At 44.8% G+C, this 21015-nt stretch overlaps 1 protein-coding gene across 1 annotated transcript in view; it reads left to right on the plus strand.

The window, feature by feature from the left end:
* The first annotated feature begins 629 nt into the window (after window positions 1–629).
* The window catches only part of PTCHD4 (patched domain containing 4), a 204167-nt gene continuing 183781 nt past the window's right edge, over window positions 630–21015 (plus strand). The window contains 2 exon segments of the mRNA XM_069728186.1: window positions 630–675; window positions 677–1258. Coding sequence (XP_069584287.1) covers window positions 643–675; window positions 677–1258 — 615 coding nt within the window. The 5' untranslated portion in view covers window positions 630–642.

Below are 21015 nucleotides of genomic sequence, written 5' to 3' on the forward strand. Positions count from 1 at the left end.
GAAGAATGCTGCAACATCCTCCATGCTACAGAAGGAATCCCCATCTAGACAGAGGATCTCCAGCAGCAGCTCAGGATCCCCCATCCTCCTCATCCTCCTCCTCCTCATTTCATTGCTACCACACTGCAGTAAAATGGATTTAATCTCTCATCCTCCCCCCCAAAAGCGCTTCACTCCAGCCAGTTCATGTGGTTGCAGTGTCATAATTCCTCATCTTCTGCTCCAGATGACTTGTACACCTTGAATGAATGAATGGATGGATGGATGGGTGGGTGGATGGATGGATGGATGGATGGATGGATGGATGGATGGATGGATGGATGGGTGGGTGGATGGATGGATGGAGCCTCCATTTATCTGTTCTTTTGCCATGACTTGAGGAGGACCCTACAAGCCCATCATTGTATTCCTTCCTCCCAACATCAAACAGGGAAGCTTTGTTACTGCAAAGAGCAAATAATCCCCAGTACAAGGCTGATCAGAGAGAGAGAAGGAGAGGAGTGAAGGAGAGAGGGGGGAAGAGGGGCAGTCTTGGTGGAGCCCCCCCAGATCAATATTTGGCAGGCTTGCTGCAACTTGCTGCAGTCTGGAGCAGAGTAGAAGAGTGCATAGCGAGTGACCAAGGAGGGCAAAGCCCCACACATGTCACATGTGCTTCCTAAGGCCACCTGGAGCATCATCAGTGGTGGTGAGCAGGATCTGCTGGAGGATGCTGCGGCAGGTGATCCACAGAGGGCTCAAGTCGTTCTTCTACAAGCTGGGCTTATTTGTCAGCAGGCACCCGGTGTTTTTCCTCACTCTCCCTGCTGTCCTCACCATCATCTTTGGCTTCATCTTCCTCAGTCGCTATAAAACAGACAGTGACCTGGAAGCCCTGGTAGCCCCAAGCCACAGCCTGGCCAAGATAGAGAGGAGCCTGGCCAGCAGCCTCTTCCCCCTAGAACAGTCCAAGAAGCAGCTGTATTCAGACCTGCACACCCCAGGGAGATATGGAAGGGTGATCCTCCTGTCCAAGCCTGGGGGGAACATCCTGCTGCAGGCTGAGCACATCCTCCACATCCACAGGGCAGTGCTGGACATGAAGGTGAACCACAGGGGCTACAACTACAGCTTCTCCCATCTGTGTGTGCTGGGCAACGAGGACAAGAGATGCCTGCTGGATGATATCATAGCAGTGCTGGAGGAGATCCGGGCAGCCACACTGTCCAACACCACGGCCAGCAAGGTGGCAGTCACCTACCCCAACACCAAGCTGAAGGTAGGTGCCACCGTGCTGCTGCTGCCCTCCACCCTGCTGCTGCCTACCACCCTGCAGCTGCCCTCCACCCTGCTGCTGCCCACCTCCCTGCAGCTGCCCTCCACCCTGCTGCTGCCCACCTCCCTGCAGCTGCCCTCCACCCTGCAGCTGCCCACCTCCCTGCTGCTGCCCACCTCCCTGCTGCTGCCCACCTCCCTGCAGCTGCCCTCCACCCTGCTGCTGCCCACCTCCCTGCAGCTGCCCTCCACCCTGCAGCTGCCCACCTCCCTGCAGCTGCCCACCACCCTGCAGCTGCCCACCACCCTGCAGCTGCCCACCACCCTGCTGCTGCCCTCTTCCCTGCAGCTGCCCTCCACCCTGCTGCTGCCCTCCACCCTGCTGCTGCCCACCTTCCTGCAGCTGCCCACCTCCCTGCTGCTGCCTACCACCCTGCAGCTGCCCACCACCCTGCTGCTGCCCACCTCCCTGCTGCTGCCCTCCTCCCTGCTGCTGCCCACCACCCTGCTGCTGCCCTCCTCCCTGCAACTGCCCACCACCCTGCTGCTGCCCTCTTCCCTGCAGCTGCCCTCCACCCTGCTGCTGCCCACCTTCCTGCTGCTGCCCACCTCCCTGCATCTGCCCACCTCCCTGCTGCTGCCCTCCACCCTGCTGCTGCCCACCACCCTGCTGCTGCCCTCCTCCCTGCAGCTGCCCACCACCCTGCTGCTGCCCTCCTCCCTGCTGCTGCCCACCACCCTGCTGCTGCCCTCCTCCCTGCAGCTGCCCACCACCCTGCTGCTGCCCACCTCCCTGCTGCTGCCCTCCACCCTGCTGCTGCCCACCTCCCTGCTGCTGCCCTCCACCCTGCTGCTGACCCCCTTCCTGCTGCTGCCCACCACCCTGCAGCTGCCCACCACCCTGCTGCTGCCCACCTCCCTGCTGCTGCCCTCCACCCTGCTGCTGCCTACCACCCTGCAGCTGCCCTCCACCCTGCTGCTGCCCACCTCCCTGCAGCTGCCCTCCACCCTGCTGCTGCCCACCTCCCTGCAGCTGCCCTCCACCCTGCAGCTGCCCACCTCCCTGCTGCTGCCCACCTCCCTGCTGCTGCCCACCTCCCTGCAGCTGCCCTCCACCCTGCTGCTGCCCACCTCCCTGCAGCTGCCCTCCACCCTGCAGCTGCCCACCTCCCTGCAGCTGCCCACAACCCTGCAGCTGCCCACCACCCTGCAGCTGCCCACCACCCTGCTGCTGCCCTCTTCCCTGCAGCTGCCCTCCACCCTGCTGCTGCCCTCCACCCTGCTGCTGCCCACCTTCCTGCAGCTGCCCACCTCCCTGCTGCTGCCTACCACCCTGCAGCTGCCCACCACCCTGCTGCTGCCCACCTCCCTACTGCTGCCCTCCTCCCTGCTGCTGCCCACCACCCTGCTGCTGCCCTCCTCCCTGCAACTGCCCACCACCCTGCTGCTGCCCTCTTCCCTGCAGCTGCCCTCCACCCTGCTGCTGCCCACCTTCCTGCTGCTGCCCACCTCCCTGCATCTGCCCACCTCCCTGCTGCTGCCCTCCACCCTGCTGCTGCCCACCACCCTGCTGCTGCCCTCCTCCCTGCAGCTGCCCACCACCCTGCTGCTGCCCTCCTCCCTGCTGCTGCCCACCACCCTGCTGCTGCCCTCCTCCCTGCAGCTGCCCACCACCCTGCTGCTGCCCACCTCCCTGCTGCTGCCCTCCACCCTGCTGCTGCCCACCTCCCTGCTGCTGCCCTCCACCCTGCTGCTGACCCCCTTCCTGCTGCTGCCCACCACCCTGCAGCTGCCCACCTTCCTGCTGCTGCCCACCACCCTGCTTCTGCCTCCTGGGGGGCGACTGACTCCTGGACAGGTGCAGATAGATTCATGTGTGAGTCTGTGCGTATAGATATATATATATATGTCTGTGTGTGTACAGTACATATTGATTTGTACTGTACAACACACACACACACGCTATGTTGTCTATGTACTATATATATCAGATGGGTAGATGAGCAGACACTGTTTATAGTAAATATTATAGGAGAAAGAAGGAGCTGTAGAGATACAACATATAAAAAAGTAACAATGCAACAAATATCATAGGAAATATATAGAATATGAGATAGATAATAGATAGATGTGATCAGTGCCAGTAAGATATATGCAAAGTCATATATAAATCTGTATATTCTAATACGCATTACTGTGATTTATTTATTCACTTACTGAGAATATTTAAAGTACTTTGTTTCTTTGTTGTCGCCTCTCTATTTGATTTGATAACTATTCTGGAAAGATTTAGCAAGAACTGTAAAATTGAAGCATAATCCTGTGTTACTAGCTATTATCTATTTATTATCTATCTATCTATCTGTTATATATCTATTATCTATCTATTTATTATCTATCTATTATCTATCTATGTATCTACTATCTATCTATCTATCTATCTATCTATCTATCTATCTATCTATCTATCTATTATCTATTTATTATCTATCTATTATCTATCTATCTATCTATCTATCTATCTATCTATCTATCTATCTATCTATTATCTATTTATTATCTATCATCTATCTATTATCTATCTATCTATTATCTATCTATCTATCTATATCTATCTATCATCTATCTATCTATCTATCTATCTATCTATCATCTATCTATCTATCTATCTATCTATCTATCTATCTATCTATATCTATCTATCTATCTATCTATCTGTCTATCTATCTGTCTATCTATCTATCTATCTATTATCTATCTATCTATCTATTATCTATCTATCCATCTATCTATCTATTATCTATCTATCTATCTATCTATCTATCTATCTATTATCTATCTATTATCTATCTATTATCTATCTATCATCTATCTATTATCTATCTATCTATTATCTATCTATCTATCTATTATCTATCTATCTATCTATCTATCTATCTATTATCTATCTATTATCTATCTATTATCTATCTATCATCTATCTATTATCTATCTATCTATCTATTATCTATCTATCTATCATCTATCTATCTATCTATCTATCTATCTATCTATCTATCTATCTATCTATCTATCTATCTATCTATCTATCTATCTATATCTCTCCATCCGTCCCCGTTCCTCTGCCATGTATAGGGCTAGCTGTGATACGTGGAGGGGGTGTAGATAATTGGGGTAGTTTTCATAGTCTCCAGCACTGCATTGCTCAGGACACAATGGCTGTGCTTCCATTGTTGATGCCCGCTCATTGTCCTCTCGGTTACATTGCTGTCCTGTAACTGTTGCTCATTGCCCGGCGGTGGGCATTGTGTGCTGGAGAATTGGCAGCAGGTTGTGCATTGAGGAGTTATCTCTGGAGGGTTGTGACAGCATTGCCGCAGAATCTCGGATGTGGCCATTATTACCCTGTGTGTTCAGTAGAAGTGTAGGAATGAATTTGGCATTTTTAACTCTTGTACGTTGCGATATCATAAAATGTGATGTCCCAGGTAATTTGTGAGCTGCACAAGAAAACAAACTCCGTTCTGCTGTATCCTGGCAATTTGCTTCTAGCACAACACAAGATCAAGGATTCGTTTTCTCAAGTGCATGACTGAGCTGCTGTAATATATGGATTTGCATTGAGTGCATTCAGTGTATAGATTGCAGTGATGTATCGTCAGTGACACCTTGCATGTCGCTCTTATTGTGAGCACGCACTTTAGTAAATGGTGCATTGACAGATCTGACAAGTACAATCTACGACAGGACTCCCTGGATTAAGCCGTTATTGATGAGTCTATCCTTCCAGAATTTATGTATTTGCATCAAATATTGGGATTAACCATTTGATTATTATTGGTAACTTATATAAAAAAAATATCCCATTCTGTATATATAGAGGAAATGTCTCCATTGGGCAATCAATGATCATAATCCCTAGCGTACCGGCCACCAGACTACTTCTGGCAGAGCGTGCTGAGAGTCGTAGGTTTGCACCAGTTGGAAAGTCACAGGTTGCAGAACATTAACCAGTAGGGTATATGGAGATACAGTGCTGGGTATAACTGGCGTAAGGTCCTTGGAAAATATGGCATTGAGCTGAACACCAAATTAATGAAACCCTAGAACTACTTTTTGTCCCAATTAAGCATCACTTTGGCTAAATGTGTCCAGTAAGGGTGGCGAGGCTTCACGGTCAAGACCTGTCACCATAGTCAAGACCTGTGACCATAGTCAAGACCATCGTCGCATTTTACTGCAGCTTGTCTAAACAGGGAAAGGAAAAAGAGTAAGGACCAACTTGGGTAGGGTAGTAAGGATCCACTTGGATGATTTTGTGATACTTCGTGAACATCGTTTGCCATTTCTAAGCTTTGGTAGTGAAGTTGGCATCCCAGCTGGTCTAAGGAAGTTGAGGCCTAATGTCAGCAGTCCTGGTGGTCTACACCATTACTGGGTTAATGTCAGAAACTTTGATGGTCTACAACACTGGTGGGATATAGTCAGCAATCTTGGCGGTCGTGGCAGTGGAGGGTAAGATCAGCAATCTTGGCGGTCAAGAAGAGTAGAGGGATAATGCCATCTGCTGGTGGTCACGAGCAGTGGACAAATAATGTCAGAAGTCTTAAAGGTGTTGGACAGTGGAAGGGTAATGTCAGCAGCCTTGGTGGTCTATGATAGTGGAGGGTAATGTGATCAACTCTGGTGGTCTTTGGTAGTGAAGGGGTGATCTCAACAGTCTTTGTGGTCTAGGACATTGGTCAGACCAATCATAAACAGCACTCCAGAGGGGATAGATGAGGTTCCTTGGTAGGGATCCAATCCGTACCAGTAGTAGTAATGAAACTCGGCACTCAAAAGGATATGTTGCAAAACAAATTGAATCTATTTATAGTCCGTGGATCAACAGCTAGTGGATAATGTTTTGATCCACATGGACTTTCATCAGATAAATGCTGTGTTGTTAAATTGGGAGATGAGTAGTCAATACTCATAGGGGATGACGCTTTAAACCAACTGAAGATGGTAAGAGGTATGTCTGCGCTGGGGTGTGGTGGCTGAAAGTCTCAGTCAGGATGCCTTGGTGGTCTTGGGCAGTGGAGGGTAATATCAGCAGCCTTACTGGTTTAGAAAAGTAGAGGTGTAATGTCATCAGGCCGCGTTGTCACGACTCACAAGCAATGGATGAATAATGTCAGCAGCCTTGGTGGTCTAGGATAGTGGAGACTAATGTGATCAGCCCTGGTGGTCACGAGTAGTGGACGAATAATGTCAGCAGTCTTGGTGGTCTGGGACGGTGGAAACTAATGTGATCACCCCTGGTGGTCTTTAACAGTAGAGGGGTAATGTCAACAGTTTTTGTCATCTAGGACATTGGTGAGATAAAGTCAGAAGCCTTGGTGGTCAAGGGCAGATGTACTATGGTTTTCTCATCTCCCCATTATCCAATGTTGATCCTGTAACAAAAAATTCTGGCCATAACCACCTCAGTGCTCTTTTTCCACATAGATACTGACATTAACCCCTTCGTTACCAAGGGACTACCAAGACAGTGACACCAGAGATGTTGGCACTAACCACTTCCTTAGCCTGGACCCCTCATGATGTTAGCATGAACCTCTCCATTCCCCCTAGACCATCAAGAACATTAACTTTTACATACATACATTTTTGGTAAGGCTGAAAGCAGGCACATGTCCATTCTTTACCTGTGACAACCAAGGAGGTTGACATTAACCCCTTCAACTACCAAGACAACCTGGGATAGCGACATTAAAAGGCAGTGTAAAGAGTAGTAAAAAAACCCTGGTTACATTCTGTCTTGGCTCCACATTGTGAGGGGAAAAATCTGTAGCAGAAATTGATATCCTGCAGATCAAAAATCCACACCACATTTACGTTGCTGATTTTTTACGGGCGAGATTTTTTAACACCATAAATACCGTTACTGTAATTGGTTGTAATGCAATAACACACTAGAGATTTATAGCAACAACTTCTGCAATTAAAGGTTTTTTTTCCTTTCTCTTCTCCCAAGAATCATAACTTTTTTTTTATCTTCCCTTCAACATAGTAACTCAACGGCTTGTTTTGTGCGGGTTGAGTTACGGGGCTACCTGATGGTTTTTTTTTACCATTTTCATAGCTTTTAATTTTTTTTTTTTAGGTGGTGGCAGAGAAACCTGAATTACAGAGTTGTTTTTTTTCTTTACCTCATTTACTGTATTAATTTTATATTTTGATAAATCGTATTTTTATGCTGATTTTCACAGTTTAGTTCATTTTTGTAGAGTGGAAAAGGAGAGGAGGCGATTGAAATATTTCTATTGTTTTACATTTGTCATACTATTTTTTTTATATTTTGGGGCTTCTTTTGATCACTATCACACCCAATTGTACACTTCTTTCCCTGACATCACCCCTACCATAATTCAAAATACCAAGGATTGTCTGTCTGCTGTCTCTAACATCATTTCCTCCCTCTATCTGAAACTAAAGGTACCTTCACACATAACGATATTGTTAACGATATCGTTGCTATTTGTGACGTAGCAACGATATCGTTAATGAAATCGTTATGTGTGACAGCGACCAACGATCAGGCCCCTGCTGGGAGATCGTTGGTCGCTGAATAAAGTCCAGAACTTTATTTCGTCGCTGGACTCCCTGGAGACATCGCTGGATCGGCGTGTGTGACACCGATCCAGCGATGTCTTCACTGGTAACCAGGGTAAACATCGGGTAACTAAGCGCAGGGCCGCGCTTAGTAACCCGATGTTTACCCTGGTTACCATGCTAAAAGTAAAAAAAAACAAACACTAGATACTTACCTAGCGCTGTCTGTCCTCCAGCGCTGCGCTCTGCACTCCTCCTGTACTGGCTGTGAGCCGGAAAGCAGAGCGGTGACGTCACCGCTCTGCTTTCCGGCTCACAGCCAGTACAGGAGGAGAGCAGAGAAGCAGAGCGCAGCGCTGGAGGACAGACAGCTGTAGGTAAGTATCTAGTGTTTGTTTTTTTTTACTTTTAGGATGGTAACCAGGGTAAACATCGGGTTACTAAGCGCGGCCCTGCGCTTAGTTACCCGATGTTTACCCTGGTTACCGGCATCGTTGGTCGCTGGAGAGCGGTCTGTGTGACAGCTCTCCAGCGACCAAACAGCGACGCTGCAGCGATCCGGATCGTTGTCGGTATCGCTGCAGCGTCGCTAAATGTGAAGGGGCCTTAAATCTCTCCAAAACTGAACTACTTGTGTTTCTCCCTTCTACTAACCTCACTCTACCCAACATCGAAATTACCCTGCTGGAGGGTTCAACCATAACTCCCAAGCAGCATGCCCGCTGTCTTGGGGTCATATTCGACACCGAACTTTCCTTTACTCCCTATATCCGATCACTCACTCGCTCCTGTCACCTGCATCTTAAAAACATCTCCAGAATCCGACCATTTCTAACCTTTCAAACTGCTAAGACTCTTACTGTCGCTCTTATTCATTCTCGTCTGGACTACTGCAACTCTGTTCTGATCGGTCTCCCTCTTTCCAAACTTTCTCCTCTCCAATCCATCCTGAATGCTGCAGCCAGAGTCATATTTCTGTCCAGCCGCTTCACCGATGCCTCCATCTTGTGCCAGTCATTACACTGGCTACCCATTCGCTACAGGGTCCAGTATAAACTCATCTCTCTCACCCACAAAGCTCTCCACAGTTCTGCACCGCCTGATATCTCCTCTCTCATCTCCGTCTATCGCCCTACACGTGCCCTCCGTTCTACAAATGACCTAAGACTAACATCCCCTGTAATCTGAACCTCGCACCTCCGTCTCCAAGACTTCTCTCGTGCTCTGCCAGCTCTCTGGAATGCACTTCCCCAGATGATCAGACTGATACCTAGCCCCGACCTATTCAAGCGCGCTTTAAAAACCCATCTCTTCAAACAAGCCTACCACATCAACTACTCAGTAAGGCTACGTTCACATTAGCGTTACGCTAATGTGCGTCGCTGTTGCGTCGGCGACGCAGCGGCGACGCACCCCTATGTTTAACATAGGGGACGCGTGCGTTTTTTTGTTTGCGTTTTTCGACATGTGCGTCGTTTTCGACGCTAGCGTCGGACGCACGAAAATGCAACAAGTTGCATTTTTCGTGCGTCCAATTTTCGTCAAAAAACGATGCACGCGTCCCAAAACGCAGCGTTTTTGCGCACGTTTTTGGTGCGTCGCGCGTTGCGTCGCCGTTGCGTCACCGACGCACCGGCGCGCAACGCTAATGTGAACGTAGCCTAAACTAACTTTGTCCTGTTCCCTCCTTCCAAATATTATCTGCATGTGAATCTGCACCCTACTATTCATCTGTCTCCACACCCTCCATGCACACGATAACTGCACTTGATACTTGACTATTGCACTTAAACTCACGGGCTGATGACCGGATCATGCAGCTTTATATGAAAATCCCTATTTATTATAATTGCCAGACCTGAAATAACAAGCACTTTTCACCTATTGTGTCCCCCCATTTCCTTGTAGATTGTAAGCTTGCGAGCAGGGACCTCACCCCTAATGTCACTGTTTAAATTGTCTTAACTTGTACTGAATTTATTGTCTGTACATGTCCCCGCTAATTGTAAAGTGCTGCGGAATATGTTGGCGCTATATAAATAAAAATTATTATTATTATTATACAGGTCCTTCTCAAAAAATTAGCATATAGTGTTAAATTTCATTATTTACCATAATGTAATGATTACAATTAAACTTTCATATATTATAGATTCATTATCCACCAACTGAAATTTGTCAGGTCTTTTATTGTTTTAATACTGATGATTTTGGCATACAACTCCTGATAACCCAAAAAACCTGTCTCAATAAATTAGCATATTTCACCCATCCAATCAAATAAAAGTGTTTTTTAATAACAAACAAAAAAACCATCAAATAATAATGTTCAGTTATGCACTCAATACTTGGTCGGGAATCCTTTGGCAGAAATGACTGCTTCAATGCGGCGTGGCATGGAGGCAATCAGCCTGTGACACTGCTGAGATGTTATGGAGGCCCAGGATGCTTCAATAGCGGCCTTAAGCTCATCCAGAGTGTTGGGTCTTGCGTCTCTCAACTTTCTCTTCACAATATCCCACAGATTCTCTATGGGGTTCAGGTCAGGAGAGTTGGCAGGCCAATTGAGCACAGTAATACCATGGTCAGTAAACCATTTACCAGTGGTTTTGGCACTGTGAGCAGGTGCCAGGTCGTGCTGAAAAATGAAATCTTCATCTCCATAAAGCATTTCAGCCGATGGAAGCATGAAGTGCTCCAAAATCTCCTGATAGCTAGCTGCATTGACCCTGCCCTTGATGAAACACAGTGGACCAACACCAGCAGCTGACATGGCACCCCACACCATCACTGACTGTGGGTACTTGACACTGGACTTCAGGCATTTTGGCATTTCCTTCTCCCCAGTCTTCCTCCAGACTCTGGCACCTTGATTTCCGAATGACATGCAAAATTTGCTTTCATCAGAAAAAAGTACTTGGGACCACTTAGCAACAGTCCAGTGCTGCTTCTCTGTAGCTCAAAAGTGGCTTTACCTGGGGAATGCGGCACCTGTAGCCCATTTCCTGCACACGCCTGTGCACGGTGGCTCTGGATGTTTCCACACCAGACTCAGTCCACTGCTTCCTCAGGTTCCCCAAGGTCTGGAATCGGTCCTTCTCCACAATCTTCCTCAGGGTCCGGTCTCCTCTTCTCGTTGTACAGCGTTTTCTGCCACATTGTTTCCTTCCAACAGACTTACCATTGAGGTGCCTTGATACAGCACTCTGGGAACAGCCTATTTGTTGAGAAATTTCTTTCTGGGTCTTACCCTCTTGCTTGAGGGTGTCAATGATGGCCTTCTTGACATCTGTCAGGTCGCTAGTCTTACCCATGATGGGGGTTTTGAGTAATGAACCAGGCAGGGAGTTTATAAAAGCCTCAGGTATCTTTTGCATGTGTTTAGAGTTAATTAGTTGATTCAGAATATTAGGGTAATAGGTCGTTTAGAGAACCTTTTCTTGATATGCTAATTTATTGAGACAGGTTTTTTGGGTTATCAGTAGTTGTATGCCAAAATCATCAGTATTAAAACAATAAAAGACCTGACAAATTTCAGTTGGTGGATAATGAATCTATAATATATGAAAGTTTAATTGTAATCATTACATTATGGTAAATAATGAAATTTAACACTATATGCTAATTTTTTGAGAAGGACCTGTATTTAGTTTTACTTCAATATGGTGGATTTTTATAAATAAGGGTATAGATTGGATTATCGTTCAAAGGGCCAGATGACTTAATAGGTGGTTTCGGGGGACTGATGGGTTACTTACGATAAGGGGATATGTAATCTGAGAATAGAATGATGTAGGGGCAGGCACAATGATTCCAGCGCTATATCACTTCGTTTACTGGGTGCAGCAGTTGTGATGTAATCCCTGTTTTTTCTGCTGCAGATCAATCAGAGCTCGGAATAGTAAGCTGCGTATAACCCCGCCCACACCCCTGATTGGCTGCTTCCTGTTAGGCCTCTTTCACACGTCAGTGTCTCCGGTACGTGTAGTGACAGTTTTCTCACTTACCGGAGACACTGACACACATAGACCCATTCAAATGAATGGGTCTATGCACATGTCTCCGTGTTTTCACGGACCGTGTGTCCGTGTTGAAAACACTGAGACATGTCCGCTTATCTCTGGCAGCACTGTCCGCAAAGCATCCCGCACATGTGCACACGGAGAACAGTGTGCACTCTCCTCCGTATGCACGTACCGCCCGCAGGAGAGACAGCACTACAGTAAGCGCTGTCTTCCTGCGTGTGGTGCTGAAGCCTGCATTCATTCCTTCTCCCCAGCAGCGTTCGCTGGAGAGAAGTAATGAAAAATCACGATTTTTTTGTTTAAAATAAAGTTTGTGGGTCCCCTCCCGCCTCCCATCCCCTGTGCGCCAGCCCGCTTGCCGAGAAATACTCACCCAGCTCCTGTGATGTATGCTCTCAGCACCGGCAACAGGTCCTGTGTGAGCGGTCACATGGTACCTCTCATTACAGTGATGAATATGCGCATATTCATCACTTCAATGAGCGGTACCACGTGACCGCTCACACAGGACCTGCTGCCAGGGCTGAGAGCATACATCGCAGGAGATGGGTGAGTATTTCTCAGGATGCATTGCGAAATTACCCAGATGACTTAGCGGTCTCGCGAGACCACTAAGTCTTCTGGGTAATTTCGCAATGCATCACAGGGAACGGAAGATGGTGACCGGCGCGAGCGGCTCTCCGGACAACGGAGGGTGAGTATAGCAGGTTTTTTGTTTTTTTATTATTTTTAGCATTACATTTTTTTACTATTGATGCCGCATAGGCAGCATCAATAGTAAAAAGTTGGGGACACACAGGGTTAATAGCAGCGGTCCGTTACCGCCGCCATTAAACCTGTGTAAGCGGTGACTGGAGGGGAGTATGCGGGCGCCGGACACTGACTGCGGGGAGTAAGGAGCGGCCATTTTCTTCCGTAATGTGCACGTCGCTGTTTGGTCATGGCTGTTTTGCCGCGACCAATCACCGACTTGGATTTCCATGATAGACAGAGGCCGCGACCAATGAATATCCGTGACAGAAAGACAGACGGAAGTGACCCTTAGACAATTATATAGTAGATGAGATTCCCACAGGAATGCTTGGCTCTTTCTATAACTTCGAAACACATTCACAGAGAGAGCCATGTACAAACTATTTCATCTCAATGCTGAAAGTTACCACCGTGAGCAAACATTCTCCAGAGAGGTGAGATTTGACACAGGCTAATATTGTATTTTATAGATTGGAATCCTCCTTAAAGGGAGTGTGTCAGTAGGATCAACCCTCCTAAGCCATCTATACGGGCACGCAGGTCATATAAAGATCAATAAAATGATGCCTTGATATCTGCAATCCAATGTCTTATTTCAGAGACATACACGTGTTTCTTAACATGTAAATGAGCTGTTCAGATCTATGGGCCAGATACTGATCTCCATCAGAATCTGAGCTTATATTAAATGAAACGTGGCATTGCCAGTGTGAGATATTGTACATCAGGAAACCAGACTGTCAGTCATTACATGTCTCACACTGGTAACGCCACTTTTCATTTATAATAAGCTCTGGAGTCAGATTCTTCGGGAGATCTATGTCCGGCCCATAGATCTTAACAGCTCATTTACATATTAAGAAAAATGTAGATTTCTCTGGAATAATACATCGGATCGTAGATATCAAGGTATCATTTTATTCAGCTTCATTTGACCTACGTGCCCATGTAGATGGCTTAGGAGGGAAGATCCTACTGACAGATTCCCTTTAAATCTATATTTATAGAATTTAGGGCTCCTTCTTTCTGATTGAAAACCCACAGAAACATTGAATCAGACATGTACATTCTGTTTTCCTGCAGGCACCCCTAGGGGGGAGCTTATTGCGTACTGTTTTAGCATTAAGTTTAGGACTATGAAGACAAATTGGTAGTAAAAGTAGACATTCCCTTTAAAGTTTACTCATGCCTAAAGTTTTTCTGGTCCTCGCTTTGTTCTAAATCTGTGCTTACTGCCCATGAATGCAGACATTCTTCTATATATGCAAAGCCAATGCAGACCTAATACATAATCTATGGTGAGACGAATAACTGGGGCTATTGGAAATTATTTTATATTCTCATTGAACTGATATATTATTGCAAACTGTCAGGGGAGGAAAAATATTAGCAATAAAGATGTATTCAGATTACAGTGAATATTGTAAACTGGATACAATAGTCATCATGTAAACCACATGGCCCGACTCTCCAACACACTAAGCCAGGACCACAGTATAAGCAAAGTGGTCACTTCCTAAAGGCCTCCACCGACTGGAGATATCTACTACCTCAACCTATTCTGATGGGGTCCACAGTATAGGAACTGTATCAAACTATTATTTCAGCAGTTTATTTTTATTTTTGCCCGGGTATGTTCACTGTATGATATTGTTATGCATTATGTGTTGGCATTGTATTGTCCGGGTATTTGGCATTATATGGTGGCAGTATTTATAAAGTGTATTAAGGCTGTTATTGACCTCCATTTTCTTCTCTTCTAACAAAAAAAAAAGAGAATTTTTTACAATACGTTTGGTGGGAAAGTGACATTCGACACCCCCTACGATCAGCTGTTCCCGATCCTGGCAGCTGCTGAATGTGATGAGTTGTGGATAGAGATGGGTGAACCCGAAGAGAAATTCTGGCATTTATAGTGGACAGGTACTGTTCAGGTCTGAACGCCAAACACAGACTTTCGGCTGAAGAACTTCCACCGCTCTGCCCATCCCTAGTTGTGGAGCTCTACAGAACAGCTCCATCAACTGCATAGTGGCCATGGTCGGGTACTACACATCTGCCCCTATTCAGATGAAGAGGAGTGGACTTGCAGTACCCCACTATGACCACCATACAGCTGACGGAGCTATACTGTTCTGCTCCACAGCAAAACATATCTAACAGCTGATTGGCTGGTTTGCCGGGTGTTGCACCCATATCGATCTGCTATTGTTGACCTATCCCAAGGATAAGCCATTGATATTAAAATACCGGACAACCCCTTTAAGTCTCAGAAAGAGCCAACCAAAAGAGACCAACGACCAAAGAGGATTAGTCATGTCATGAAGCACCAGGATAGCCTCCATCTGAGTAACTGCAGTCTCTGAGCTCTTGGACACCCTACGACAATTGACACTGTCTCTATGAGACTTCCATATATAAATAAAAATGGAATTCTCCTTTAAGAGCTACAATACAAACCAGACATTTTCTGAATACATCTACAATATCTAGAAGTCTTGAAAATCTCATTGTTGTTCCTCCGGAATAGCCGCTCATATTATTTGGGCTGTCAAGCCGAGTCCGGAATATTATAACAAATAGATTGGGCTGTCTCCCCGGGCAAAGACATTTATAATAATAGCAGATTGACACCACATCGAAGGAACAGGAGAAGGATTCTGGCTCCATCCCTAGAAGAGATGTTTCTAGTAACTGGTCGCATACAAAGTCCAGCCTGCACAGATAGGAGAGGAGGCTGCACCACACAGACGAGACGAGCCGCGATCACAGTATGCCGGCCATTAAAGATGTACAACTAAGGCCATATTCACATGGTCAGTATTTGGTGAGTGTTTTACCTCAGTATTTGTAGGCCATAACCAGGAGTGGGTGATAAATACAGAAGTGGTGACGTGTTTCTATTATCCTTCACTCTGATTGTTCCACTCCTGGTTTTGGCTTACAAATACTGAGGTAAAATACTCACCAAATACTGAACATGTGAACGTGGCCTAAGAACATGTTCACACGTTGAGTATTCGGACAGTTTTTTACCTCAATATGTGTAAGCCAAAACCAGGAGTGGAAGAATCAGGGGAAAAGCCTAATAGAAACATATGCACCACTTCTGCATTTATCGCCCCCTCTCCAGGTTTTGGCTACAAATACTGAGGTAAAATACTCACCAAATACTGAACACGTGAATGTGGCCTAAGAACATGTTCACACGTTGAGTATTTAGGCAGTTATTTACCTCAACATGTGTAATCCAAGACCAGGAGTGGATCAATCAAGGGAAAAGTATAATAGAAACACGTCACCACGTCTGTATTTTTTACCCACTCCTGGTTTTGTCAATTTTTCGTTTTTGCGCATTTGTTTTTATCCTCCCCATTTTCCAAGAACTATAACTTTTTTTAGTTTTCCATCCCCGCAGCCATATGAGGGCTTGTTTTTTTTGTGGGGCGAGTTGTATTCTTAAATATCACCATCCATTTTATCATGTAATGTACTAGAAAGAGGGGAAAAAAATTCCAAGTGTGGCAAAAAAGCAAAAAAAAGCGTAATTTTTTTAATTGTTTTTATTACTTTATTTGTTTATTTACAATGATCATTTAATGGTAAAACTGATATGATTCTCCAGGTCAGTATGATTATGCAGATACCAAACATGTATAGTTTTTGTTTTATTTCAGCAGTGGAACAAAAAGAGCAAAAATACGTAAAAAAAAATAAATAAATAAGAAAATCTGCTGGTGATGCCATATTCTGAGATCCATAACGTTTCCAACTTTCGGGATATCGACCCATCTTAGGGGCTTTTTTTTGCTCCCTGAGCTGATGTATGTATTGATATCATTTTTTTTTTGTTCTTTCAGCTTTTTTAAGCGTTTTTTTCACCACAAAAAGCAATGAGAAAGTGCAAAAAATGTGATTTTTCTGATTTTTTTTATGAATAAAACAAACTTTATTAAACATGTACTGTACATAAATAACATATATAAACTGCACCCCCCCCCCAAAAAAAAAAGCAGCAAAAATGTAACAAAACCTTCTTTGGGGTAAGCAGCTCCATTTCTGCCAAGAGAGCAGGATTTGCCTGCAGAAAAAATAGTACAGCAAAAATGTAACGTGTGAACATAGCCTATGGGGGCATAAGATGTTTTGATCTCTTATTTGTTGCATTTGGGGGGCTGTCCAAAGTTGATTCTGGGTCTTGATTTTTTTTGTTTGCTGTATGGCATGAATGTTTTTATATTTTATAAGTTTGGTTAATTACACATGAGATAACATCAAATATGTTATTTTTTTATTTTTACATTCTTCTCTTTACTTTTGGGGAAAAGGGGACAAAATTTCAACATTTTAATTTTTGGATTAATCAATATATTTTTTACATTATTCAGTAGCCCCCTTTGATATACTGCAATACTATGGTTTTCAAATGTATTGAATCCCAATAATAATCTTATGGCAGACACTGAGACCTTCAGAAGGCTCCCGGTTATCATGGCAAATCACACAGATTTTTATCCAAGCAGACCTTTGGCCGTGTTGAAAATTGGCCATTGGCGATAATAGGTGTGTGCCCTTCGAAGCGCACGAGGACAGCTTACGTCCATCTGAACAAGCCCTTAAAGGGAATCTGTCAGCAGTTTTTTGCTACCTCATATGAGAGCAGCTCAATGTTGTCAAAGAGAAGATGAATCCAGAGATGTATCACTCAGATTACTGGGTTCAGCCATTCTGGCAAAATCAGACTTTTTTGATTAAGCATGAAGCAGAGCTGAGAAAGCTGCCTCCGCCCACACCACAGCTAACCCCGCCCACACCAGGCTCTCTGTGTACAAAATCCCTAGACTGTGAGCTGCCTATCACAGGAGGGGGCGTGTTGGACTAGCATGCAGGACACTGCCTAGTCCAGCAATGATAATCTCCTGGTGTTAAAACAAGAATTGCAAGCACACAAAACCACAGAGCTTGATAAAAGAGGCATCGCTAAAATCTGTGTTGTATCCCCTACCTCATTCTGTCTTCAGATTACATAGCAGAAACCTGTCTATAGATTCCCTTTCATGACATTTTTAGGTTTTGGAGAATATAAATAGTGGTGTGAAATTTCGTATTTTTTATTTTGGAAAAAATAGGGGAGCATTTTTTTTTTTTCTAATTAAAGTTCCTCCTCATTTCCCCAGTACTAATACATAAATGGTGTCAGTTCCGTTTGTGCCAGGACAATTCTGCAATCCAACTAACAAACTGGTTGGGGTTATTATTATTATTATTTATATAGCACCATTAATTCCATGGTGCTGTACATGTGAAAAGGGATTACATACAGGGTTATAGATATTGTTAACAGTAAACGAATTTACAGTGACAGACTGGTGCAGAGGGGAAAGGGGTTTATGCAAAAGCAGCCATAAGTGTCCATTTAGGGGGCATTTCTAGGTGGTTTGGGGTATGCTTCTTATATTTCCTTATTTTGATCATAAAAATATGTATGCTACAAGGTAAGACCTAAAATATTTCTGTTTATTTAATGGTTACTGTATATACTCGAGTATAAGCCGACCCAAGTATAACCCGACCCCCCTTATTTTGCCACAAAAAACTGGGAAAACTTAATGACTCGAGTATAAGCCTAGGGTGGGAAATGCAGCATCTACTGGTAAATTTAAAAAATAAATATAGATATCAATAAAAGTAAAATTAGTTGAGACATCAGTATGTTAAGTGTTTTTGAATATCCATATTGAATCAGGAGCCCCATATAATGCTCCATACAGTTCATGATGGGCCCCATAAGATGCTCCATATTAAAATATGTCCCATATAATGCTTCATATACAAATGTTCCACATATAATGCTCCATGCAGTTCATTATGGCCCCATAGATGCTCCATATAAAACTGTGCCATATAGCATGCTCCATACATTTCATCATGGCCCCATAGATGCTCCATATAAAACTGTGCCACATATAATGCTCCATACATTTCATCATGGCCCCATAGATGCTCCATATAAAACTGTGCCACATATAATGCTCCATACATTTCATTATGGCCCCATAGATGCTCCATATAAAACTGTTCCAGGTATAATGCTCCATACATTTCATCATGGCCCCATAGATGCTCCATATAAAACTGTGCCACATATAATGCTCCATACATTTCATTATGGCCCCATAGATGCTCCATATAAAACTGTGCCACATATAATGCTCCATACATTTCATTATGGCCCCATAGATGCTCCATATAAAACTGTGCCATATAGAATGCTCCATACATTTCATTATGGCCCCATAGATGCTCCATATAAAACTGTGCCATATAGAATGCTCCATACATTTCATTATGGCCCCATAGATACTCCATATAAAACTGTGCCATATAGAATGCTCCATACATTTCATCATGGCCCCATAGATGCTCCATATAAAACAGTGCCATATAGAATGCTCCATACATTTCATTATTGCCCCATAGATGCTCCATATAAAACTGTGCCACATATAATGCTCCATACATTTCATTATTGCCCCATAGATGCTCCATATAAAACGGTGCCATATAGAATGCTGCTGCTGCAATAAAAAAAAAACATACTCACCTCCCTTGTTTGCTGCCTGCTGCTCCTCAGCGTCCCATCTCTCCGCACTGACTGTTCAGACAGAGGGCGGCGCGCACACTAATACGTCATCGCGCCCTCTGACCTGAACAGTCACTGCAAGAGGACAGAAAGACGGAGCGGCGCCCGGCGGGTGGAGTGCGGACAGGTGACTATGAAATACTCACCTGCTCCGGCAGGGTTCCTGGCAGCTTCTCCCGGACAGATGGTCTCCGGGAGCCGACAGCTTCTTCCTCTGTTCAGCGGTCACATGGTACCACTCATTACCGGAATGAATATGCGGCTCCACCCCTATGGGAGTGGAGTCCATATTCATTACTTTAATGAGTGGTACCATGTGACCGCTGAACAGAGGAAGAAGGTGCCGGCTCCTGGAGACCATGGGACATGCAGGGACCGCATCAGGGGCGCCAGGAGCAGGTGAGTATGCGACAGTCCTCTCTCCCCCTCACTCGCCGACCCTGCCGCCGACTATGACTCGAGTATAAGCCAAGAGGGGCATTTTCAGCCCAAAAATTTGGGCTGAAATTCTCGGCTTATACTCAAGTATTTATGGTATTTTATACCATAAAATGTCAGAGTTCTTATAATTAGGTCAGTGCCCCAGTAATGATTATTGTGGGCTAGGGATTTGAGTGGGGTTATTACTTTATTTATGCTTTTATTTATTACTTTTTACATTTTTAAAGTATGTAACCCAATGAATTGACAGGGACATTTATATTTTTATCATTTTTTTTTCATTTATACATAAGACAACATATGAAAAAAATCAGCCCTATATGGTTATAGTCACACAGTGGAAATGCTGTGAACTTTCCATCTGGATCTGCAAAAATGTTACAGCAGAGTAAAAATGAAAATTCCCTATTTTTACGCTTTGTGTGTTGATTTAGATATTTTTAAAAAATGAGATTAAAAAAATGAATAAATATCACTAAATGAGATTTTCATAAACAAGTTGTAGTAAAATATCAGTGGATAAATTGATGGGCTGTGGGTTTTTCTAGGACATTGATGCGCTAATCTCAGGGCAGGTCAATATCAGATCTGTGGGAGTCCAACACTCAACAGCCTCACAAAGCTGCAATGGTGGCCAAGTATAAACAGTGGACGGAGCTGGAACAGCACGGCTCCGTTCACTGGGTAGTTGCTATTTCCGGTGACTCTATCTCAACTATGGTTCCCTGCAATGGTAGCTGAACTGCAGTAACCGGGAATGGCAACTACACAGTGAACGAAGAAGTGCTATTTGGATCCATTACATCCAGCCATCGCAGGAGCTGAAAACAGCTAATTGGTGGAGCTACTGGGTGTTGGACCACCATCAATCTGATATTGATTATCTATCATACCTGATATTGATCATCTATCTCCAAACTAATTTCCCGATATCTTCCCTCACATAACCTTGGTCCTCCCAAGACCTCCTTCTCTCCTCCGCACTTATTCGTTTCTCACCCAATCGCCTCCAAGGCTTCTTCCGAATATCCCCCATCATCTGGAATTCTGTGCCCCAACACGTCTCATTATCCACCACATTCGGTTCCTCCAGAACTTGAAAACCCATCTGTTCAAGAATGCTTATCACCTGCAATAACCCTGATGTCTCCTCACCACCATCGGAGCTACCGCCTTCACAACACCAAAGCTTCTGCAACCCTCAACCTTCTGTCTCCTTCCCCATAATTCTGTAGAATGTAAGCCCGCAAGGGCAGGATCCTCTTCCCTTTGTACCCGTCTATCATTGTTAGTATGTTTACT

The sequence above is a fragment of the Ranitomeya imitator genome, chromosome 5 (assembly GCF_032444005.1).
Source record: "Ranitomeya imitator isolate aRanImi1 chromosome 5, aRanImi1.pri, whole genome shotgun sequence".
In the NCBI taxonomy this organism is placed as follows: domain Eukaryota; kingdom Metazoa; phylum Chordata; class Amphibia; order Anura; family Dendrobatidae; genus Ranitomeya; species Ranitomeya imitator.